The following is a 26,861-nucleotide window of genomic DNA, read 5'->3' as shown; positions in this document are numbered from 1 at the left end:
TGCAGCAAAAAATGGAATGCTGCCGAAAGTATGCAATAATTATTCGTTTAAGGTATGCAATGCTTTATTGACAAGGAACGCTGGTAAAAGTATGCAACAGTTTTTAGTGAAAGTATGCAATGATTTAAAGGAATGAAATGCTGGCAGAAGAGAGCAGCAATATTTACTTTACTTTACAATTTTTTTTTTTTTTTTTTTTTTTTTTTTTTTTTTTAAATCACACGTATCGGTACGTGGCGTTCGTGAATAATTTCTTCAAACTGAAATCACTTATGAACTTACATGGTATGGGTTCCTATTTATTGGTTGGGCGCCAGTTATTCATTAATGTATGTTCTGCGATGTAACACAATGTTATCTTGGGTAAGTTGCGTTGATCCCGCGCTGCCCTTGATCAAAATATGTTCTCCTTGATCCAGTAACATTACGAAAGATATGTTTTATCGGCAATGCCGGAGCAGTATATTTATTTCGGCGACTTATGTGTTGCGCGCTTCATATAAAACTAAAAACTAGGGGACAAGCAAATTATACAAATACCCTAAGCCTCAATGCATCACGCCATCAAAGCATGGTCGGCAAGCCGACTCAGCATTCCATGCAGTGTCAGCTTACCGCTGCTGGCCGTTCTTAGCGCAGAGCGCTGAACTCAGTTCTGGCGCGTCAGCATTGTTAATACGAAGCTACTTAATTGCTAGGGCAATATATTTATGCTTAGTTGTTAACTTATATGCGAAAACCTATTAATATCGGACCACTATATAATGTAGCTGCCATTGGAACAATCTGTCTAAAACTAGTTTGTTGTATGAAAAAACATTTTGTTTTTCAAGATATCTTGACTAAACTCGCCATTAATTAGTTTTACTAAGGTATTATGATCGGACCTGCCATAGGAACGATCGGTTAAAAATTACGTTGTATGAAAAAAACATTTTGTTTATCAAGATATCTTGACCAAACTCGCTATTCATTAGTTTTACTATACTCCTCATATATAGGCAACATCCTACTAAGATCGGAACACCATAACATATAGCAGCCATAGGAACGATCGGTGGAAAATTAAGTTGTTATATGATACAAAAATTTGTTTATTAAAATATCTTGACCAAACTCGGCCTTATTAGTTTTACTATACTCCTCATATATAGGCAACATACTACTAAGATCGGAACACCATAACATATAGCTGCCATAGGAACGACGGGTGAAAATTAAGTTAATTTATTAAAAAAGTACTTTATAAAGATATTTTGACCAAACTCGGCATTTACTAATTTTACTATACTCCTCTTATATGCAAAAACCTATTAGCATCGGACCACTATATCATATAGCTGCCATGGGAACGTTTCTTCGAAAATTAAGGCGATGTATGAAAAAATTTTGTTTTTAAATATATCTTGACCACACTCGGCATTTATTAGTTTTACAATTCTTCTCATATGTAGGCTAAGTCCTATTAAGATCGGACTACTTTCTCATATAGCTGTCATAGGAACGATCGGTCGAAAATTAAGTTGCTGTATGAAAAATCATTTTGTTTTTGAAGATATCTTGAAGAAACTCGGCATTTATTAGTCTTAATATAGTTCTCATATATATACAAAATCCTATTTAGATCGGATCACTATATAATATAGGTGCCATATTAACGATCCTTCGAAAAATAAGTTGTTGTATGAAAAACTCGGCATTTATAAGGTTTACAATACCTCTCATATATAGGCAACATCCTACTAAGATCGGAACACCATAACATATAGCAGCCATAGGAACGATCGGTGGAAAATTAAGTTAATTTATGAAAAAAAGTACTTTATCAAGATATTTTGACCAAACTCGGCATTTACTAATTTTACTATTTTCCTCTCATATGCAAAAACCTATTAACATCGGACCACTATATCATATAGCTGCCATGGGAACGATTCTTCGAAAATTAAGGCGATGTATGAAAAAATTTTGTTTTTAAATATATCTTGACCACACTCGGCATTTATTAGTTTTACAATACTTCTCATATGTAGGCTAAGTCCTATTAAGATCGGACTACTTTCTCATATAGCTGTCATAGGAACGATCGGTCGAAAATTAAGTTGCTGTATGAAAAATCATTTTGTTTTTCAAGATATCTTGACCAAACTCGTCATTTATTAGTTTTACTATACTCCTCATATTTAGGCAACATCCTACTAAGATCGGAACACTATATCATATAGCTGCCATAGGAACGATCGGTCGAAAATTAAGTTAATGTATGAAAAACAAGTACTTTATCAAGATATTTTGACCAAACGCGGCATTTACTAATTTTACTATGCTATCCATATGTCTGCAACATCCTATTGAGATCGGACCACTATCTCACATTGGTGCCATAGGAACGATCGGTGGAAAATTAAGTTGTTATATGATAAAAAAATTTGTTTATTAAGATATCTTGACCAAACTAAGGACGTGCTGGCCATGAAAAGATTTTTAAGCTTTGAAATGACACCTCTACTTGGCATTTATTTTTTTAACTATACTCCTCATATATATGCAAAAACCTATTAATATCGGATCACTATATAATGTAGCTGCCATTGGAACGATCTGTCGAAAACTAGTTTGTTGTATGAAAAAACATTTTGTTTTACAAGATATCTTGACTAAACTCGCCATTTATTAGTTTTACTATACTTCTTATATATAAATGCAAAATCCTATTATGATCGGACCATGCCATAGGAACGATCGGTTCAAAATTACGTTGTATGAAAAAAACATTTTGTTTATCAAGATATCTTGACCAAACTGGCTATTCATTAGTTTTAATATCCTCCTCATATAAAGGCAACATCCTACTAAGATCGGAACACCATAACATATAGCAGCCATAGGAACGATCGGTGGAAAATTAAGTTGTTATATGATACAAAAATTTGTTTATTAAAATATCTTGATCAAACTCGGCCTTATTAGTTTTACTATACTCCTCATATATAGGCAACATACTACTAAGATCGGAACACCATAACATATAGCTGCCATAGGAACGACGGGTGAAAATTAAGTTAATTTATGAAAAAAAGTACTTTATCAAGATATTTTGACAAAACTCGGCATTTACTAATTTTACTATACTCCTCCACAATATCATATAGCTGCCACGGGAACGATTCTTCGAAAATTAAGGCGATGTATGAAAAAATTTTGTATTTAAATATATCTTGACCACACTCGGCATTTATTAGTTTTACAATACTTCTCATATGTAGGCTAAGTCGTATTAAGATCGGACTACTTTCTCATATAGCTGTCATAGGAACGATCGGTCGAAAATAAAGTTGCTGTATGAAAAATCATTTTGTTTTTCAAGATATCTTGACCAAACTCGTCATTTATTAGTTTTATAACGTTCCCCATATATATGCAAAATCCTATCGAGATCGGGCCACTATATCATATTGCTGCCATAGGAACGATCCTTCGAAAATTAAGTTGTTGTATGAAAAAACATTTTGTTTTTCAAGATATCTTGACTAAACGCGCCATTTTATATATTTATAATGCTCCCCATATATATGCAAAATCCTATCGAGAACGGACCACTATATCATAGAGCTGCCTTAGGAACGATCCTTCGAAAATAAAGTTGTTGTATGAAAAACATTTTGTTTATGCAGATATCTTGACCACACTCGGCATTTATTAGTTTTCCAATACTTCTGATATGTTGGCTAAATCCTATTAAGATAGGACCACTCTCGCACATAGGTGCCATAGAAACGATCGGTGGAAAATTAAGTTGTTATATGATAAAAATATTTGTTTATTAAAATATCTTGACCAAACTTGGCCTTATTAGTTTTACTATACTCCTCATATATAGGCAACATACTACTAAGATCGGAACACCATAACATATAGCTGCCATAGGAACGACGGGTGAAAATTAGGTTAATTTATTAAACAAGTACTTGATAAAGATATTTTGACCAAACTCGGCATTTACTAATTTTACTATACTCCTCTTATATGCAAAAACCTATTAATATCGGACCACTATATAATGTAGCTGCCATTGGAACGATCTGTCGAAAACTAGTTTGTTGTATGAAAAAACATTTTGTTTTTCAAGATATCTTGACTAAACTCGCAATTCATTAGTTTTACTAAAGTTCTTATATATAAATGCAAAATCCTATTATGATCGGACCACTGTATCGTATGGCTACCACAGGAACAGTCGGTCGAAAATTAAGTTGTTGTATGAAAAACATTTTAATTATCAAGATATCGTGATCAAACTCGGAATTTATTAATTTTACTTTGCTCCTCAAATATATATAAAATCCTATTAAGATCGAACCACTATATCATATAGCTGCCATAGGAACGATCGGTCGACAATTAAGTTGTTGTATGAACCACATTTTGTTTTTCAAGTTATCTTGACTAAACTCGCCATTCATTAGTTTTACTATACTTCTTATATATAAATGCAAAATCCTATTATGATCGGACCACTGTATCGTATGGCTGCCATAGGAACGATCGGTCGAAGATTAAGTTGTTGTATGAAAAACATTTTGTTTTTCAAGATATTTTGACTAAACTCGCCATTCATTAGTTTTACTATACTTCTTATATATAAAAGCAAAATCCTATTACGATCGGACCACTATATCGTATAGCTGCCATAGGAACGATCGATCGAAAATTAAGTTGTTGTATGAATAACATTTGAATTATCTAGATATCGTTATCAAACTCGGAATTTATTTATCTTACTCTGCTCCTCATATATATGCAAAATTATATTAAGATCGAACCACTATATCATATAGCTGCCATAGGAACGATCGGTCGAAGATTAAGTTGTTGTATGAAAAACATTTTGTTTTTCAAGATAGTTTGACTAAACTCGCCATTCATTAGTTTTACTATACTTCTTATATATAAAAGCAAAATCCTATTACGATCGGACCACTATATCGTATAGCTGCCATAGGAACGATCGATCGAAAATTAAGTTGTTGTATGAAAAACATTTTGTTTTTGAAGATATCTTGAAGAAACTCGGCATTGATTAGTCTTAATATAGTTCTCATATATATACAAAATCCTATTTAGATCGGATCACTATATAATATAGGTGCCATATTAACGATCCTTCGAAAAATGAGTTGTTGTACGAAAAACATTTTCTGTTTGAAGATATCTTGACCAAACTCGGCATTTATAAGTTTTACAATACCTCTCATATATAGGCAAAATCCTATTAAGATCGGACTACATTCTTATATAACTGCCATAGGAACGATCGGTCGAAAATTAAGTTGTTATATGAAAAAACATTTTGTTTTTCAAGATATCTTGACCACACTCGGCATTTATTAGTTTTTCTATTCTCCTCATATATATGCAAAATCCTATTAAGATCGGACGCCTATATCGTATATCTGCGATTGAAACGATCGGTCGAAATTAAATTGTTGTATGAAAAAACATTTTGTTTATCAAGATATCTTGACCAAACTCGCGATTCATTAGTTTTACTATACTCCTCATATATAGGCAATATCCTACTAAGATCGAAACACCATAACATAAAGCTGCCATAGGAACGATCGGTGGAAAATTAAATTGTTATATGAGACAAAAATTTGTTTATTAAGATATCTTGACCAAACTCGGCATTTATTAGTTTTACTATACTCCTCATATATAGGCAACATACTACTAAGATCGGAACACCATAACATATAGTTGCCATAGGAACGATCGGTCGAAAATTAAGTTAAGTTATGAAAAAAAGTACTTTATCAAGATATTTTGACCAAACTCGGCATTTACCAATTTTACTATACTCCTCTTATATATGCAAAAACCTATTAACATCGGACCACTATATCATATAGCTGCCATATGAACGATCCTTCGAAATTTGAGGCGATGTATGAAAAAATTTTGTTTTTAAATATATCTTGACCACACTCGGCATTTATTAGTTTTACAATACTTCTCATATGTAGGCTAAGTCCTATTAAAATCGGACTACTTTCTCATAAAGCTGCCATAGGAACGATCGGTCGTATATTAAGCTGCTGTATGAAAAATCATTTTGTTTTTCAAGATATCTTGACCAAACTTGCCATTTATTAGTTTTATAACGCTCCCCATATATATGCAAAATCCTATCGAGATCGGGCCACTATATCATATTGCTGCCATAGGAAAAAATTTTGTTTTTAAATATATCTTGACCACACTCGGCATTTATTAGTTTTAGAATACTTCTCATATGTAGGCTAAGTCCTATTAAGATCGGACTACTTTCTCATAAAGCTGCCATAGGAACACGCCATTTAAAAGTTTTATAACGCTCCCCATATATATGCAAAATCCTATCGAGATCGGGCCACTATATCATATTGCTGCCATAGGAACGATCCTTCGAAAATTAAGTTGTTGTATGCAAAAACATTTTGTTTTTCAAGATATCTTGACTAAACGCGCCATTTATTATATTTATAATGCTCCCCATATATATGCAAAATCCTATCGAGACCGGACCACTATATCATAGAGCCTTAGGAACGATCCTTCGAAAATAAAGTTGTTATATGAAAAACATTTTGTTTATGCAGATATCTTGACCAAAATCGGCATTTATTAGTTTTGCAATACTTCTGATATGTAGGCTAAATCCTATTAAGATAGGACCACTATCGCACATAGGTGCCATAGAAACGATCGGTGGAAAATTAAGTTGTTATATGATAAAAAAATTTGTTTATTAAGATATCTTGACCAAACTCGGCATTTATTAGTTTTACTATACTCCTCATATATAGGCAACATCCTACTAAGATCGGAACACTATATCATATAGCTGCAATAGGAACGATCGGTCGAAAATTAAGTTAATGTATGAAAAAAAAGAACTTTATCAAGATAGTTTGACCAAACTCGGCATTTATTATTTTTACTATGCTCCCCAAATTTATTTAACATCCTATTAAGATCGCAACACTATATCATTTAGCTGCCATAGGAACGATCGGGCGAAAATTAAGTTGTTGTATGCAAAACATATTGCTTATGCAGATATCTTGACCAAGCTCGGCATTTGTTAGTTTTATAATACTTCTCATATGTAGGCTATTAAGATAGGACCACTTTCTCAAGATATATTGACCAACCTCGGAATTTATTAGTTTTACTCTGCTTCTCATATATATGTATGCAAAGTCCTATCGAGACTATGTTGTATGCAAAACATATTGCTTATGCAGATATCTTGACCAAGCTCTGCATTTATTAGTTTTACAATACTTATCATATGTAGTCTAAATCCTATTAAGATAGGACCACTTTCTCATATAGCTGTCATATGAACAATCGGTCGAAAATTAAGTTGTTGTATGAAAAACATTTTGTTTATGAAGACATCTTAACCAAACTCGGCGTTTATTAGTTTACCTATACTCCTCATACATATGCAATATCCTATTGAGATCGGACCACCATATAGCTGCCATAAGAACGATTGGTCAAAAATTATGTTATATGAAAAAAACGTTTTGTTTTTCGAGATATCTTAACTAACCTCGGCATTTGTTATTTTTACTATATTCCTCATATATAGGCAAAATCCTAATAAGATCGGACCAGTATCTCACATAGGTGCCATAGGAACGACCGGTGGAAAATTAAGTTGTTATATAATCAAAAAAATTGTTTGTGAAGATATCTTGACTAATCTCGCCATTTATTAGTTTTACTTTTCTTCCCATATATATCCACAATCCTATTGGGATCGGACCACTATATCATATAGCTGTCATAGGACCTATCGGTCGAAAAATATGTTGTATGAAAAATTTGTTTTTTCAAGATAGTTCGACCAATTTCGGCATTTATTAGTTTTACTATGCTCCTCATTTTATTTATTTATTTATTTATTAATGGTCGACAAAACGAGTGTCTTCCTCATTATTCAAAAGATTGTACAATAGAATTATATGCTAAAAGCCTAGTTAAAGGATACAATTTTCTAAATAGCATCACCGACCGATGGAGGTGTTTTATTTGCCAGTCCGGCCAGCTGTGCCCCTTTTCACAGCTAATTTTGTCAGTGACGCTATTAGAGCCTACATCTAAGCAGAAGGTTGTAAGAAGGAAACAGGGTGATCTCAAGTGAAATTAAAAATAATCTTAATTTGCTATATTAATAAAGGAAATACAATAAATAGGAAAAAAGAAAGTAAGAAAATTGTTAATAAAGTAAAGCAATGTAAGTTAGATAAAGAGTGTTAAGTGGATAGGACAAAGAGAAAAGTAATGGGAAATCACCGACACGGTGGGGGAAAATTTTTCAGCCTGTCCGGCTAGCTATGCCCCTATTCATAGCTGGGAATGGTCAGCGACTTTCCGAAGGTATCCTGAAAGCAACGATTTTATTAGGGGTAGAGACAGTTCGGTAGAGAAAACGTGATGCAAACTATTATAATTTTTACATAGCACGCGAAAAGAATTGTGCATAGCGTAATCTGTTGTGCACGTAGATAGTAATAAGGGGCGATAATTTCTGGTTGGTCTAGCCGGAACAGAGAATTGAAGACGCCCTAGCAGAAAAGGAGAATCTATGTCGCCAATAATCAACTTATGTAGAAGGACAACACCGAGAATTGTCCTACGGTTGATTAACGACGGAAGGTTGAGAAGAAGCAGTCTGCTGGAGTAGGACGGCAACCGAAGATTAGGGTCCCAATTTAAACCTCGTAAGGCAAAAAGCAGAAATTGCTTCTGAACAGATTCAATACGATCCTGGCTGTTGATATACTGTGGAGACCAGATGCAAGAGCAGTATTCAAGGATAGGGCGAACAAGAGAGATGTACAGAAGTTTTGTTATAAAAGGATCGTTAAACTCTTTAGACCATCGTTTAATGAATCCAAGTCCTCATATACATGCAAAATCCTATTAAGATCGGACCACCATATCATATAGCTACCATAGTAACGATCGGTCAAAAATTAAGTTATATGTAAAAAACGTCATGTTTTTCAAGATATCTTGACTAACCTCGGCATTTGTTAGTTTTACTATACTCCTCATACATATGCAATATCCTATTAAGATCGGAACACTATATCATATAGCTGCCATAGGAACAATCCTTCGAAAATTAAGTTGTTGTATGTAAAACATATTGTTTATGCAGATATCTTGACCAAACTCGGCATTTATTAGTTTTATAATACTTCTCATATGAAGGCTATTAAGATAGGACCACATACTCATATAGTTGTCATATGAACGATTCGTCAAAGTTAAGTTTTTGTGTGAAGATACATTTTGTTTTTCAAGATATCATGACCAACCTCGGCATTTATTAGTTTTACTCTGCTTCTCATATGTATGCGAAATCTTATATAGATCGGATCACTATATCATATAGCTGCCATAGGAACGATCGGTCGAAAATTAAGTTGTAATAAGAAACATTTGGTTTTTTAAGATATCTTGACCAAACTCGGAATTTATTAAGTTTACTATTCTCCTCATATATATGCAAAATCCTATTAGTATCGGTTCACTATATCATATAGCTGCCATAGGAACGATCGGTCGAAAATTAAGTTATGTGACAAAAAAATTTGTTTATCAAGATATCTTGACCAAACTAGCCATTTATTAGTTCTATTATGCTCCTCATACATATGCAAAATCTTATTGAGATCAGACCACTATATCATATAGCTGCCATAGGAACGTTCGGTCGAAAATTAAGGTGTATGAAAAATATTTTGTTTAGCAAGATATTTTGACAGAACTTGGCATATATTAGTTATACTATGTTTCTCATATGTAGGCAAAATACTATTTAGATCAGACCACTATATCATATAGCTTTCATAGGAACTAGCGGTCGAAAAATATGTATGTAAAATTTTTTTTTAAAGATATTTCGACCAATTTCCGCATTTATTAGTTTTACTATGCTCCTCATATACATGCAATATCCTATTAAGATCGGACCACTAAATCATATGGCTGCCATAGGAATGTTCGGTCGAAAATTAAGTTATGTGACAAAAAAATTTATTTTATAAATATATCTTGACCAAACTAGCCATATATTAGTTCTATTATGCTCCTCATACATATGCAAAATCTTATTGAGATCGGACCACTATATCATATAGCTGCCATAGCAACGATCGGTCGAAAATTAAGGTGTATGAAAAATATTTTGTTTAGCAAGATATTTTGACAGAACTTGGCATATATTAGTTATACTATGCTTCTCATATGTAGGCAAAATACTATTTAGATCAGACCACTATATCATATAGCTGCCATAGGAACGATCGTTCGAAAATTAAGTTGTACGTAAAAATATTTTGTTTTTCATGATATCTGGACAAAACTCGGAATTTTTAGTTAAACTATGCTCCTCATATATATGCAAAATCCCATTAATATCGGACCACTAAATTATAAAACTGCCATAGGAACGATCGGTCGAAAATTAAGTTGTTGTATGAAAAAAACATTTTGTTTTATAAGATATCCTGACTTAACTCGGCATTTATTAGTTTTACTATACGTCCCATATATATCCACAATCCTATTGAAATCGGACCACTACATCATATAGCTGCCACAGGAACGATAGGTCGAAAATTAAGTTAGATGATAAAAGAATTATTTTCTCAAAATATCTTGACCAAGCTCGGCATTTATTAGTTTTACTATGCCCCTCTTATATTTGAAAAATCTGTTAAGATCGGACCACTATATCACATAGCTGTCATAGGAACGATCGGTTGAAAATTAAGTTATTGTATCAAAAAAATGTTCTTTTTCAAGATATCGCGACTAAACTCGCCATTTATTAGTTTTACTATACTTTCCATATATATCCACAATCCTATTAAGATCAGAACACTACATCATATAGCTGCCATAGGAACGATCGGTCGAAAATTAAGTTGTTGTATGAAAAAAAATTTACTTTATCAAGATATCTTTAATAACCTCGGCGTTTATTATTTTTACTATGCTCCCCATATATATTTAACATCCTATTAAGATCGCAACACTATATCATATAGCTGCCATAGGAACAATCGGACGAAAATTAAGATGTGGAATGAAAAACATTTTGTTTATGAAAATTTCTTAACCAAAGTCGGCATTTATTAGTTTTACAATACTTCTCATATATAGGCAAAATCCTATTAGGATAGGAACACTTTCTCAAATAGCTGTCATATGAACGATCGGTCGAAAATTAAGTTGTTGTATTCAAAAAACATTTTGATTTTCAAGAGATCTTGACTAATCTCGCCATTTAGTAGTTTTACTATGCTTCCCATATATATCCACAATACTATTGAGATCGGACCACTATATCATATAGCTGCCACAGAAACGATCGCTCAAAAATTATATTGTTGTATGAAAAAAATTTTCTTTATCAAGATATTTCGACCAAACTCGGCATTTATTAGTTTTACTATGCTGCTCATATATTGGCAAAATACTATTTAGATCGGATCACTACATCATATTGCTGCCATAGGAACGATCGGTCGAAAATTAAGTTTTTGTATGAAAAAACAATTTACTTTATCAAAATATCTTGACCAAACTTGGTATATATTAATTTTACTATGCTCCCCATACTTATGCAACATCCTATCAAGATCGGAACACAATATCATATAGCAGCCGTAGGAACGATCGGTCGAAAATTAAGTTGGTGTATGAATAAATAATTTTGTTCTTCAAGATATCTTGACTAATCTCGTCATTTATTAGTTTTACTTTTCTTCCCATATATATCCACAATCCTATTGGGATCGGACCACTATATCATATAGCTGTCATAGGACCTATCGGTCGAAAAATATGTTGTATGAAAAAATTGTTTTTTCAAGATATTTCGACCAATTTCGGCATTTATTAGTTTTATTATGCTCCTCATATACATGCAAAATCCTATTAAGATCGGACCACCATCTCATATAGCTACCATAGGAACGATCGGTCAAAAATTAAGTTATATGAAAAAAACGTCATGTTTTTCAAAATATCTTGACTAACCTCGGCATTTGTTAGTATTACTATACTCGGTGTTTCATTGTTTTACTATACTCCTCATATATAGGTAAAATCCTATTAAGATTGGACCACAATATCACACAGCTGCCATAGGAACGATCGGTGGAAAATTAAGTTGTTATATGATAAAAAATTTGTTTATCAAGATATCTTGACCAAACTCGGCATTTATTAGTTTTACAATACTTCTCATATATAGGCAAAATCCTATTAAGATAGGACCACTTTCTCATATAGCTGTCATATGAACAATCGGTCAAAAATTAAGTTGTTGTATGAAAAAAAATTTACTTTATCAAGATATCTTTAATAACCTCGGAATTTATTATTTTTACTATGCTCCCCATATGTATTTAACATCCTATTAAGATCGCAACACTATATCATATAACTGACATAGGAACAATCGGGCGAAAATTAAGATGTGGAATGAAAAACATTTTGTTTATGAAGATTTCTTAACCAAACTCGGCATTTATTAGTTTTACAATACTTATCATATATAGGCAAAATCCTATTAAGATAGGACCACTTTCTTATATAGCTGTCATATGAACAATCGGTCAAAAATTAAGTTGTTGTATTAAAAACATTTTGTTTATGAAGACCTCTTGATTTATCATTTATCAGTTTAACTATACTCCTCATACATATGCAATATCCTATTGAGATCGGACAACCATATAGCTGCCATAAGAACGACCGGTCAAAAATTAAGTTATATGAAAAAAACGTTTTGTTTTTCGAGATATCTTAACCAACCTCAGCATTTGTTATTGTTATTATATTCCTCATATATATGCAAAGTCCTAATAAGATCGGACCAGTATCTCACAGAGGTGCCATAGGAACGATCCGTGGAAAATTAAGTTGTTATATGATCAAAAAATTTGTTTTTTAAGATATCTTGACCAAACTCGGCATGTATAAGTTTTACTATACTCCTCATATATAGGCAACATCCTACTAAGATCAAAACACTATATCATATAGCTGCCATAGAAAGAATCCTTCGAAAATTAAGTTGTTGTATGTAAACCATATTGTTTATGCAGATATCTTGACAAAACTCGTCATTTATTAGTTTTATAATACTTCTCATATGTAGGCTATTAAGATAGGACCACTTACTCATATATCTGTCATATAAACGATCGGTCAAAATTAAGTTTTTGTGTGAAGATACATTTTGTTTTTCAAGATATCTTGACCAACCTCGGCATTTATTAGTTTTACTCTGTTTTTCATATTTATGCAAAATCCTATATAGATCGGATCACTATATCATATAGCTGCCATAGGAACGATCGGTCGAAAATTAAGTTGAATGAAAAACATTTGGTTTTTTAAGATATCTTGACCAAACTCGGCATTTATTAAGTTTACTATTCTCCTCATATATAGGAAAAAACCTATTAATATCGGAACACTGTATCATATAGCTGTCATAGGAGCGATCGGTCGAAAATTAAGTTGTTATATGATCAAAAAATTTGTTTATCAAGATGTCTTGACCAAACTCTGAATTTATTAGTTCTACTATGCTTCTCATATACAGGCAAAATACTATTTAGATCGGATCACTATATCATATAGCTGCCACAGGAACGATCGGCATTTATCATTTTACTATAGCTTTTGTTCGCAGCAGAGCGCCCTCTGAATAATAATCACGATATTGAAGTCACATACTATTATCTTGAAACCACCATTAAATACCATTGTTAATTGCTCATCACTAATCTATCAATAGTAATTGTTGAAAGTTCGAGAAGTAAATCACGCATTACAAGCAGTCTAAATCCTCCTTTGATTTTAAATAAAATTTATAAATTATTGGTGACAACGACGTGATTTTTCTTTCTTGATTGATCTCGATACATACACATACACAAACCGCTGCACACATAAAACGGTAATCGCATTCTCGCACTGCTCACTCTGTGACTTTCGCAGTGGTCAAGGGCAAAGCTCTTCTCCATAAGTGAATTTTGGTGACAAGCCGGAGTACAGTGAGCACTCAACAAAACGTACCAACCGACATTACCTCGCCAACAACAGAATGGAAAATTCGACAAGTAAAAAAGACTTTTGCAAAGCCAAATGCGCTTCTGTTCAACTATTAGCAAAGAACGAATTCTTTAGCGCTGGTGAGATGATCAGCCTTGACGAGGCCGATCTGATGGTGCGTATAGAATCTGCGGAGAGCAAGAAGGCCGAGTTTGATATCAGCCAGTCAAGGCTAGAAAAATTAGACTTCGAGAAGGTTTACTGGAAGATCAAATCCAATCTCGCTCGTCAAATGGATATAGTCACTAAGGGACGTATGACTGACGCCAAAGTACGCACACATTTGCTCACTTGCTTAACCGTAAGTCTTCCCTACCGGAATTGTAGCTGCCCAGGCTCAGCGGCTCCCACGGGGATTGGTCGGATTTTTACGCCATATACAAGACTGTCATTGGTAGCAATGAGGACCTAAGTAAGATTGAGAAGTTACAACATTTACGTGCGTGCTTGGACGGTGCTGCTCTCAACACAATCAAATCGTTAGAGCCTGTCGACGTGAAATACGCCAAGGCGTTGGAGTTACTCACAAAGCGTTTTGATAATAAGTAGCTACATTTTCAGGGCCACGTGCGGGCTATAGTAGGACTGCCAGGTGTTGAAAAGGGATCAGCAGAGGCGTTGCGTGAGTTGAGTGACAAAATTAACTCGCATCTTCGGGCACTTAGCACTATGTCAACAACTGAGGAGCTGGCTGACGAATTACTTATACACACAATATCGCACAAGCTCGATCACCACACCAAGGAAAAGTGGCAGGAGGCGCTTGCAACGGATAAAATACCCAGGTGGACGGATATGTCGGCGTTCTTAGAAAAGAGATGCCGCATGATGGAAAACTTGAAAGGCGCTATGGCACCTACGCCTAGCCACCAGGTTACCAGAAATGTACAAAAATTGAATCGTAACACATTCATTGCATCCTCATCTAACAATTAGCAGCAAAATTGTAATTTTTGCGACTCAAAAGAGCATTTTCTTGTTAAATGCCCGTTATTTTTGAGTCTGTCCCCAAGTTTGCGCCACAAGGAGGCCAAGCGATTGCATCTTTGCCTAAACTGCTTGCGCAAAGGAAATGGCTTGCAGCAATGTCGCTCAGGTCACTGCAGGCATTGCCAACAAAAACATCATTCGTTGCTGCACATGAGCCTCATCACAACTCAATCATCTGCCCTGTGTACACCAAGCTTGCAGGCTTCAACCACGATCCACCCTCACGCATCGTCTTTAAGTAATCCACCATCTTCAAATCTCGTCATCACTGCTCTTGAATTCGCACCTGAAGCCACGAATGCCCAGCCTGTAGACTATGTGGTGCTTCCAACCGCCATCTTATATGCCAAGGGCCAATCAGGTATATGCATACCCTGCCGCGCATTACTGGATTCTGGATCTCAACTCTACTTTATCACTGCTCGTCTAGTAAAGCAGCTCCAACTCAGAACTCATCATGCAGCCGTATCAATATCTGGTATTGGCGAATTAACCCTATCTTCTAACATGTCCACTGACATATCAACGCAGTCACGTGACAGGATCTTCACATCACATCGCCACATCATTACATCATTTTCAGCTGTCGTTACTCGCAGTATAACGGATTATCAGCCCCACTTTGGGTTAGACATCTCTGGGTGGAATATCCCCAAAAAAATATCGGTCGCGGATCTAACGTTTTTCAAATTTCAAAGAATAGATTTTTTACTTGGTCCCGGACTATTTTTCGATCTCATATGCATCGTCCAAATTCGAATGGCGGATAACCTACCAACGCTCCAAAAGACCACGCTCGAATGGATTGCGTATGGAGGACTCTCTCGCGTACACAACAAACACACATCCTTTTCAGCCCTTTACAAGGAACCTAATCCATGGGAGGATCCACTGTCGGATATTGTAAAACGATTCTGGGAAGTCGATAATTGCTGCGGTACAACCCCAGCGCTCTCTGATGAAGACGCTCTATGTGAGCAGCTATTTCTCCAAGGCTACACGCGACTAAGGTCAGGGCAATATTCAGTTAGGCTTCCAGCAAAGCTCAGCTTCGGCACGCTAGGAGACTCATATCAACGTGGTCTACGAAGTTTCAAGTCGCTCGAAAACAAATTGGGCAAAAATCACCAGCTGAAGGAGAGCTACTCTGCATTCATGTGCGAATACATCGACTTGGGCCACATGTCTTTGGCTTCCAAGCAGCATCTTGTCCCACAATTATATTTACTCCACCACTGCGTAGAAAAGCCAGATAGCTCAACCACCAAATTGCGCATCGTTTTTGATGGATCAGCCAAATCCACATCAGGCGCATCTCTGAATGATCTTTTGCATACAGGCCCAGCAATTCAACCCAAATTATTCAACATTCTAATTCACTTTCGTTTTTTAAAGGTTGCCTTGTGCGGTGACGTCTGTAAGATGTACCGCTGTGTCCGAATAACGCATCCAGATCAATTTCTGAAGTTCATCTTATGGCGTGATCACCAAAATGAAAGCATAAGGACGTACACCCTGGATACAGTAACGTATGGAACCAAACCCGCTGCGTTTCCAGCAATTCGAGCGATGCAGCAGCTGGCCCACAACGAAGAGCCTACCTTTCCATTAGCTGCAAAGATAGTTTGTCGCGACTTCTACGTAGACGATTTAATTTCTGGAGGGGACTCTATAGAAGAAGCCATTCAGATCCGAAAGCAAGTAAAACTGCTACTGGCTAAAGGTCACTTTCCAATCAGAAAGTGGTGCTCAAACGAGCCTGATGCATTAAAAAGCGAATCCGATTGTGAGAACATAATGGAGTTCAGGGATGGCACCAACATTGCAAAGGCGCTTGGTTTAGCTTGGAGCCATAGCTCTGATAGCCTGCTTTTCAACTTTGCGGAGATCGTACCCGAAGGATCACTCACAAAGCGGAGCATATTATCAATGATAGCGAGATGTTACGATCCGCTCGGATTGATCGCGCCCATCGTTACCAGGTTAAAGGTTTTCCTCCAAGCACTGTCAAAAAAAGGGTCAATTGGGACGAATGCCTGTCGCAGTCGCTGCACTTCGAATAGATCAAACTCATATCGCTACTCGGAACTATCGGATTCGTGATTCACCTTCAAAATTTAACGTCTTTGTATCCAATAGGGTATCACAAATACAGCAGCGGACCAAGGCATGACCTGGCATCATGTACCCTCTCAGCTGAACCCTGCGGACATTTTATCACGTGGATGCACACGTTTAGACTCACTGCTATGACATAATGGACCCCTATTCAAACAGGCCGCTAGCTTGACTTGGCCTCAAAACGTCGCCTATCCCTTTAAGCTTCCAGATCGACGCCAGAAAGTGCTGGTACTATCAACGAAGACGGACCTATCGGAATGTTGTATATTCAACAACACATTTGCCAAGTTACAGCGCACTTTCGCATACGTGTATCGATTTATAGCGCTAAAAATATCTGATTCGATGAGATCAAAAGGTCCACTCACTCCAGATGATATCAAGTGCGGAACGCAATTTACTTATAAGAAACATTCAACTTACTCACTTCGCCGAAGAGTACAAAGCACTCAGCTTAAAAAGGCCGCTTCCAACAAGAAGCAAACTTCGTTCATTGTGCCCACTGTTGGACGCTGAGGGACTCTTGCGCATCGGCGGGCGCCTTCAGAACTCAAACTTGGAATATGAAGCAAAGCATCCGTTATTGTTGCCTAAACGCCACCCAGTCACCGCAGCTATGATCCCATATTATCATTTGGAATTTATTCATGCTGGTCCGCAATTCCTTTTAGCAACATTCGGCCAGCGATACTGGCCCATCAGAGGTCTCAAGACTGTCTCAAATATCATCAACAGGTGCGTGCGCTGCTTTCGAATGCGACCTAAACTTCTGGGGCAAGTCATGGTCCCGCTACCAGCTGAGCGTGTGCAGCCAAGTCCCACGTTTCACGTAACTGGCATCGTCTCTTGCGGTCCTTTCTACGTCAAATCAGAGGTCAGCAATCGCTCACCAACGAAATGCTACATCTCAATTTTTATATGCTTTGCAACGAAAGCAACGCATTTAGAGTTGGTAGAGGACCTGTCCACGTCATCGTTTATCGCAGCCCTGAAGAGGTTCATCAGCCTTCGAGGGAAACCGCATACAATATGGACAGACAACGTCACAAATTTCGTGGGTGTTCGAAATGAGCTGAAGGAACTGCGCGACCTGTTTATAAGCGATCCCCAGCGCAATGAGATCGTTCGCAACTGCCTAACTCTGGGAATTAACTGGAAATTCATTCCGCCCCGTTCGCCACATTTTGGAGGATTGTGGGAGGCCGCTTCGTTGGAAATTCTCTTCTCTCATTCCACGAATTCTGAACTCTCATCTGTCAAATATCCGCAATGCTTAACTCAAGAGCGCTTTGCTATATTACAGAAAACCCGAATGACTTGGAGATACTCACGCCCGGGCACTTCATCTGGGGCAAAGCCAATGCCACTATCGACGAGCCAGACATAACTCACCTAAGCATAGGTCGCCTCAGCCGTTGGCAGCGAATTTGTCACATGCAGCAATCATTTTGGAAGAAATGGAGTACATCGTATTTGTCGTTGCTCCAAGAGCGCGGGAAATAGCGATCGTCCAAGCAAAATCTTCAGGCCGGCAGCATCGTGCTGCTCAAGGAGGACAATGTACCACCACTCAGGTGGCCGCTTGGTCGAGTCAACAGCGTCATCACGGGTGACGACGGCATTGTGAGAGTACGAGTCATTCGTACACAAAATGGTCTGGTCGAGACCACATCGGTTGAAAGCTTGTATCTTCCAACGGGGGGACCATGTTCGTAGCAGAGCGCCCTCTGAATAATATTATATCTGAATTACAATCTATCTTTACTTCTCAAATTACGATATTTAAGTCACATACTATTATTTTTAGACCACCCTAAAATACCATTGTTAATTGCTCATCACTAATCTATCGATAGTTATTGTTGAAAGTTCGAGAAGTAAATCACGCATTACAATCAGTCTAAAGGCTCCTTTGATTTTTATTAAAATTTAAAAAAAAATAAAAGGGTCCGAAGTGGGGTGCAAACTAGCATCTCCTTCATATATATATATACAATATCCTATTTAGATCGGACCACTATATAAAATAGCTGCCATAGGAACGATCGGTCGAAAACTAAGTTGTTGGATGATAAAACATTTTGTTGTTCAAGATATCTAGACCAAACTAGCCATTAGTTTTATCATGCTCCTCATATATATGTAAAATCATATTTAGATCGGATCACTTTATCATCTAGCTGCCTTAGGAACAATCGGTCGAAAATTAAGTTGTATGAAAAAACATTTTGTTTTATGTATTTATGCAACATACTATTTAGATCGGGCCACTTTCTCAAATAGCTGCCATAGGACCGATCGGTCGAAAATTAAGTTGTTGTATGAAAAAACACTTGGTTTTTCAAGATATCTTGACCAAACTCGGCATTAATTAGTTTTACTAAAGTCCTCATATATAGGAAAAAACCTATTAAGATCGGAACACTATATCATATAGCTGGCATGGGAACGATCGGTCAAAACCTAAGTTATGGGAAAAAAAAACGTTTTGTTTTTCGAGATATCTTGACCAACATCGGTATTTGTTAGTTTTACTATACTATTCATATATAGGCAAAATCCTATTAAGAGCGGACCACTATATCATATAGGTGCCATAGAAACGATCGGTGGAAAATTAAATTATTGTATGAAAAACAATTGGTTTTTCAAGATATCTTAACCAAATTCGGGATTTATTAGTTTTACTATACTCCTCATATATCTAGTGCCCTCAGCACAGGACGATTTTATAGACTACATGCTTGATCTTTCGTTGTTTCAAATCAATTTAATTTATAATCATTTGAATAGAACACTTGACCATGTATTTGTTAACAAGTGAGTACCTTATTTCTAATGTATCTAGCTCCCCTACTTTATATCTTCCTGAGGATGTCTATCATCATACTTAAGAGATTACAATGCTCAATTGTAATTCTTTCATTTCGTGCCCATCAGCAAATAAGCCCCGCTGTTGCTTTCGCAAAGGAAATTATTCTTGGCTAAATCAGCTTATTTATGCAACCAATGGTTCTTTCTTATATGACTGATTACTGCCATTAATTTGTTTCTTATCACCTTAAACTCCCTCTTAGATGTGTGTATTCCCAAGTCAATTCCTTCGACTACTTTTTCAAAACCACCCTGGTTTACTCCCAGATTATCACATTTACAAAATATAAAATCTAAATATTTTAAAAAGTTTAAAAAGTCTGATTCGTGTAAAGACTTGGCTAAATATTCCATATCCAAGTCAATCTTCTTTCTCCTTAATTCTCAATGCCAAGTCCAACTTCTTTCTTCTGAATTCTCAATGCTATGAGTATTATCTAACTCGTTGTTAAAGGCAATTTGCCTAAAATCCGAGACAGTTTTATAATTTTGTACACTTGAAGTTTGCTATCTTCTTTTTCTCTTGTGATTGCTAAAGCTAGCAAAGACACTGATTCTGCTAACCTCTTTGCAAATTTTTTCCAATCAACTTACTCTTCAGTCTGTCCCATTACTTATTGTAACCATTATACTATTTCTTCCACTAGTTCTATACCTCCTCCCATTATTTTACACTCCTCTCTCCTATTAGCTTTACATTCTTTAAGTTCTTCCCTTCTTTATCCATTGCTATAACTTTTTAATCTATCCCTTGAAACTTCTGTCATTCTATCTCTTTGGAAAGAATCTTATATCATTCCTCTTCACAAAAAAAGTGGGAAGTCTGATATACAAAATAACCTAGGCATTGGAAAAGTGTCCGCTTTTCCTAAATTATTTGAAAAAAAAACAAGGAAATGGCTCTAGTCGGGAGCTCCCGAATGGGGGATACCCTGAACCCTCTTCTTCCAACATCAAATGCATATATATATTCTATTTTAGAAGCTAAGTATATGTCAAGTTTGGTGACTCTAGCTCTTATTATTTACCAAAATTGCCCAAAAAAAACTATATCGATATCGATTTTTATCGATTGCTTGGAAACGGAGTAAGTTATCAGATACTAGGAGACACCTACATCAGACATCAGACACCTTTATCTAAAATTTCAAGTATCTAGCTCATTTGGGTTCTGAGATCCTTGCGTTCATACATACGGACGGACGGACATGGCTAAATCAACTGGGCTATTGATGCTGATTAAGAATATATATACTTTATGGAGTCGGAGATACTTCCTTCTGCCTGTTACATACATTTGGATTTTGCACAAATACATTATACCCTGCCAATTTTAATGGGTTCAGGGTATAATAATCACTTCAAATTTGCAACATTTCTGCAAATCAGTTGTTTCCCCTGTTCAGCATGGATTGGTAAAGAATCGGTCAACTACGACCAATCTGCATGAGTTTACTTCTTGGTTAATGATGCTTTCTTTTCGAAAATGCAAATTGATGTCATTTACACTGACTTCAGTAAGGCGTTTGATTCTGTGCACCATCACATTTTACTTTTTAAACTTGACCGAATAGGTTTCCCTCCGTCTCTTTTGCTTTGGATTAATTCTTATTTAAAAGGTAGCACCCAAAGAGTAATGCTGAGTCTGACTCCCTCTAAACGGGTTCACGTTACTTCTGGTGTTCCGCATGGTTGTCATCTTCGACCTTTTCTCTTTACTCTTTTTATAAATGATCTCCCCTCTTTTATATCACATGACCGTGTACTCGTGTATGCGGACGATATCAAACCTTTTTTAACATACACTAATCCCCTACATCATTCTCGTCTACAAGACGATTTCAACGCTATGCAACTTTGGTGTTTGGCCAATCAACTGCATGTAAATTGTTCAAAGTGTATGTTTATAAATTTTTTCGTACTACACCTTATCTTGTCAGCTATACAATCGACAATACCCCTTTGCAACGTATACTCACAGTTAAGGATCTAGGCGTTATTTTTTATTCTTAACTCTTAACTCTCTTTCAATCTTCACATAGGTACCATAGTTAATGGGGCAAATGGTGTACTTGGATTCATTAAACGATGGTCTAAAGAGTTAAACGATCCTTTTATAACAAAACTTCTGTACATCTCTCTTGTTCGCCCTATCCTTGAATACTGCTCTTGCATCCGGTCTCCACAGTATAAAAATAGCCAGGATCGTTCAGAAGCAATTTTTGCTATTTGCCTGAAGAGGTTTAAATTGGGACGCTAATCTTCGGTTGCCATTCTTGGTTCCTATGGACAATGAGAATGTTGTCATTGAATTTTGGGAATCGGCAAAAGTAGGGGCAGACAGCCGGGTGTTGTGTTTGCATTTTGTGTTTGCAGCCTCGATTTCGCTCAGGAAGTATTTCTAACAAGCCCTTTTGATCCAAATGCCTGCTCTTTCTCTTTATTACTCAATGGCCTCGCGACAAACGCAGTGATCTACTTGATTAATATTAAAGCAACATGAGTGGAAACCTGTCCCCTGCCAAATAAAACGGACGACACATTTTTGATCTGCACAAAAAAAATTAATGAGTATCGACGAAGAATTAATTTCTAGCTACAGAGAAAGAATCGCTGTAGCTAAGACACTTAGCGCAGTTAAGAGCACGATCAGTGACTGACTGTGTAGCGTGTGCGTACTGAGAAGATAGACTTTATCTCGCCTACTTGTGCATATTGGAATCTGAAGTCGTGCACTTGTAGCCTTCTTCTTTGGACTTAGCTCGTCGGATGGGGTCTGGGTTCTTTCGTCATCCTACTAAGCTACACACTAGCACAAGGAATACGAGTCCAACAACAGGTCTCACTGGGCGTGATTGCGACAAGATCGCTGCAACTGCCAAGAAGGGCTGCGGCGGCTTGCGTTGGTCGTGCCCAGAATGCATCGACAAACAAATTGATTTCTGCAGAATGTATAATTCTGTGAGAAATCAATTCCTGAAATTTAATGATGGGGCTAAGCAGCTCTCGAGTAATTTTGACTCGAGTTTTGAGTTGCTTGGCAAATACAAATTCGAGTCTCCAACCAATCGCCGGTTGGTTCCTCAACTTTTGCAATGGCCCTTTACGTCTGTTCAGACACCTACGCCTATCCTGTCCCTTCCTAGCAACATGGATGTGTCTCCAATGTTGTCTTTATCGCCTTCTCCAAGCGACTGTCCAATTACCCCTGTTTCAACCCCTGTAGTAGTCCCAGTAGAGCCCGTACCTGATTCCGTCCCAGTTAATCAAACTGCCTCAGCCCCGTCAGCTCCTGGCCGCAATTGTAGACCTGCGCGCAAGTAGGCAAGTTTTTGTGTCTCGACTTTCGTCGAACACCACTTCTGAGACAGTGGCAGTCTATATTGCTAGCAATTCTTCTGCTAGCGTGTTAATAACCAAATTTTTTTCTCCACCCCTCATCATTCAAAATAAATGTTTCACATGATATGTTCCCAATCATTTGGGATCACAAATTTTGGCCTCCACACATGATTGTTCATGAGTTCAAGCCTGAAAAGCGTAACCAGCCTGTCACCCTTCCAGTCCCTTCAATACAGGCTTTATCGTCTGACCAAATCTTTATTCATTATCAGAATGTTGCAGGTCTCATTTCAAAGCTTAAAAATCTTCTCTTCTCTTCGATTCGGATATAATAGCATTTTCAGAAACATGGTTAAACTCAACCATATCTGATTTTGAGGTTTTATCGAATAACTTTATTTTGTATTGAAATGATCTTCCGACTCGAGGTGGTGGGGTGTTAATTGCCGTTAAAGCCACTCTCCAGTCAGAAGTTTTCTGTTTTAGTACGACTACTGACTGAGATTGTCTCAGTTTAAGTATCTTTTCCTACATGGAGCATCTATATAACAGGCTCTTATGTCCCTCCTTCTTCTGATATTCAAGCTCATATGAAACATGTTACTCGTATTAAATAAGTTTCTTCACACGTGCGTGATAATGACCTATTTATGGTGTTGGGTGATTCTAATTTGCCGAACATCTCGGTCATTATTCACTGCTGAAAATTATCTAGTGCCCTCAGCACAGCACGATTTTATAGACTGCATGTTTGATCTTTCGTTGCTTCAAATCAATTCGATTTCTTATCATTTGAATAGAACACTTGAAGTTGTATTTGTTAACGACTACCTTATTTCTAATGTATCCAGGTCCCCTCCTTTGTCTCTTCCTAAGGATGTCTATCATCCTACTTAAGAGATTGCAATGCTCAATTGTAATTCTTTTATTTCATGCTCATCAGCCAATAAGCCCCGCTGTTGCTTTCGCAAAGAAAAGTATTCTTGGCTGAATCAGCTTATTTATACAACTAATTCGTCTTTCTTAAATGACTGAATAATGTCATTAATTTTTTTTTATAGTACCCTAAACTCCCTCCCTCGACTACTTTTTCAAAACCACCCTGGTTTACTCCCAGATTATCACATTTACAAAAATAAAATCTAAATATTTTAAAAAGTTTAAAAAGTCTGATTCGTGTAAAGACTTGGCTTAATATTCCATATCCAAGTCGAACTTCTTTCTTCTTAATTCTCAATGCCAAGTCTAACTTCTGTCTTCTTAATTCTCAATGCTATGAGAATTATCTAACTCGTCGTTAGGTAATTTGCCTAAAATCCGAGACAGTTTTATAATTTTGTACACTCGAAATTTACTATCTTCTTTTTCCCTTGGGATGGATAAAGCTAGCAATGACACTGTTTCTGCTAACCTCTTTGCAAATTTTTTCCAATCAACTTACTCTTCAGTCTGTCCTAATACTAATTGTTACCCTTATACTATTTCTTCCGCTAGTTCTATACCTCCTCCCATTATTTCACACTCCACTCTCCTATTAGCTATAAGCTCTTTGAAATATTCTTTCTCTTCTGGGCCGGACAATATTCCTAGTTGTCTACTCAAGGAGCGTAGTTTTTCCCTTCGTTATCCATTGCTAAAACTTTTTAATCTATCCCTTGAAACTTCTGTCTTTCTATCTCTTTGGAAAGAATCTTATATCACTCCTTTTCACAAGAAAGGTGGGAAGTATGGTACCCAAAATTACCGGGGCAAAACTGTCCGCTATTCCTAAATTATTTGAATAAAACAAGTAAGAGGTTCTAGTCGGGAGCTTCCGACTAGGCGATACCCTGAACCCTCTTCTTCCAACATCAAATGCATATATATTCTATTTAAGAAGCTATATGTCAAGTTTGGTGACTCTAGCTCTTATTATTTACCGAAATTGCCCAAAAAACACGATATCGATATCGATTCTTATCGATTGCTTGGAAACGGAGTAAGTTATCATACACTAGCATACATCTACATCTAAAATTTTAAGTATCTAGCTTTTATAGGTTCTGAGATCCTTTCGTTCATACATACGGACGGACGGACGAACGGACAGACAGACGGACATGGCTAGATCGACTGGGCTATTGATGCTGATTAAGAATATATATACTTTATGGAGCCGGAGATACTTCCTTCTGCCTGTTACGTACATTTGGATTTCGCACAAATACATTACACCCTTATAGCCATTTTTAATGGGTTCAGGGTAATAATAATAATCACTTCAAATCTGCAAACACTTCTGCAAATCAGTTGCATGGATCATCATGGATTGGTTAAGAATCGCTCAGCTAAGACCAATCTGCTTGAGTTTACTTCTTGGTTAATGATGCTTTCTTTTCGAAAATGCAAGCTGATGTCATTTACACCGACTTCAGTAAGGCGTTTGACTCTGTGCACCATCACATTTTACTTCTTAAACTTGACCGAATAGGTTTCCCTCCGTCTCTTTTGCTTTGGATTAATTCTTATTTAAAAGGTAGCACCCAAAGAGTAATGCTGAGTCTGACTCCCTCTAAACGGGTTCACGTTATTTCTGGTGTTCCTCAAGGTAGTCATCTTGGACCTTTTCTCTTTACTCTTTTTATAAATGATCTCCCCTCTGTTATATCACATGTTCGTTAACTCGTGTATGCGGACGATAAAAAAAACTTTTTTTAGCATACACTAATCCCATACATCATTCTCGTCTACAAGACGATTTCAACGCTATGCAACTTTGGTGTTTGGCCAATCAACTGCATGTAAATTGTTCAAAGTGTATGTTTATACATTTTTTCGTACTACACCTTATCTTGTCAGCTATACAATCGACAATATCCCTTTGCAACGTATACTCACAGTAAAGGATCTAGGCGTTTTTTTTTATACTTAACTCTTAACTCTCTTTCAATCTTCACATAGGTACCATAGTTAATGGGGCAAATGGTGTACTTGGATTCATTAAACGATGGTCTAAAGAGTTAAACGATCCTTTTATAACAAAACTTCTGTACATCTCTCTTGTTCTGCCTATCCTTGAATACTGCTCTTGCATCCGGTCTCCACAGTATAAAAATAGCCAGGATCGTTCATAAGCAATTTCTGCTTTTTGCCTGACGAGGTTTAAATTGGGACGCTAATCTTCGGTTGCCATTCTTGGTTCTTATGGACAATGAGAATGTTGCCTTTGAATTTTGGGAATCGGCAAAAGTAGGTGCAGACAGCCGGGTGTTGTGTTTGCATTTTGTGTTTGCAGCCTCGATTTCGCTCAGGAAGTATTTCTAACAAGACCTTTTGATCCATATGCCTGCTCTTTC

General features: G+C 36.5%; 2 protein-coding genes across 2 annotated transcripts; both read left to right on the top strand.

Annotated features, from left to right (window-relative positions):
* The first annotated feature begins 14,284 nt into the window (after positions 1-14,284).
* Positions 14,285-14,748, top strand: LOC138911355 (uncharacterized). The gene is made up of 2 exons (XM_070209928.1): positions 14,285-14,470; positions 14,527-14,748. Exons 1-2 carry the CDS (start codon positions 14,285-14,287, stop codon positions 14,746-14,748), a joined length of 408 nt encoding a protein of 135 aa, XP_070066029.1.
* Positions 14,749-14,868: 120 nt separating this feature from the next.
* LOC138911354 (uncharacterized) lies at positions 14,869-18,813 on the top strand. The gene is made up of 7 exons (XM_070209927.1): positions 14,869-14,984; positions 15,213-15,815; positions 15,888-17,079; positions 17,329-17,373; positions 17,467-17,572; positions 17,982-18,504; positions 18,594-18,813. The coding sequence occupies exons 1-7, from the start codon at positions 14,869-14,871 to the stop codon at positions 18,811-18,813; spliced, it is 2,805 nt and encodes a 934-aa protein (XP_070066028.1).
* The last annotated feature ends 8,048 nt before the right edge of the window (positions 18,814-26,861 follow it).

This window comes from Drosophila virilis, chromosome 5, assembly GCF_030788295.1.
Source record: "Drosophila virilis strain 15010-1051.87 chromosome 5, Dvir_AGI_RSII-ME, whole genome shotgun sequence".
Taxonomy (NCBI): Eukaryota; Metazoa; Arthropoda; class Insecta; order Diptera; family Drosophilidae; genus Drosophila; species Drosophila virilis.
The sequence above is the reverse complement of the archived record's forward strand: the minus strand, read 5'-3'. Positions and strand labels throughout refer to the sequence as shown.

Coding starts and splice junctions, on each gene's coding strand:
- LOC138911355 (XM_070209928.1), top strand. CDS start 14,285: ATGATCAGCCTTGACGAGGCCGATCTGATGGTGCGTATAGAATCTGCG. Junction 14,471..14,526: donor GACGTATGACTGACGCCAAA/GTACGCACACAT, acceptor CCGGAATTGTAG/CTGCCCAGGCTCAGCGGCTC.
- LOC138911354 (XM_070209927.1), top strand. CDS start 14,869: ATGTCAACAACTGAGGAGCTGGCTGACGAATTACTTATACACACAATA. Junction 17,080..17,328: donor TTTTCAACTTTGCGGAGATC/GTACCCGAAGGA, acceptor TGTATCCAATAG/GGTATCACAAATACAGCAGC. Junction 17,573..17,981: donor GACGGACCTATCGGAATGTT/GTATATTCAACA, acceptor AATTCCTTTTAG/CAACATTCGGCCAGCGATAC.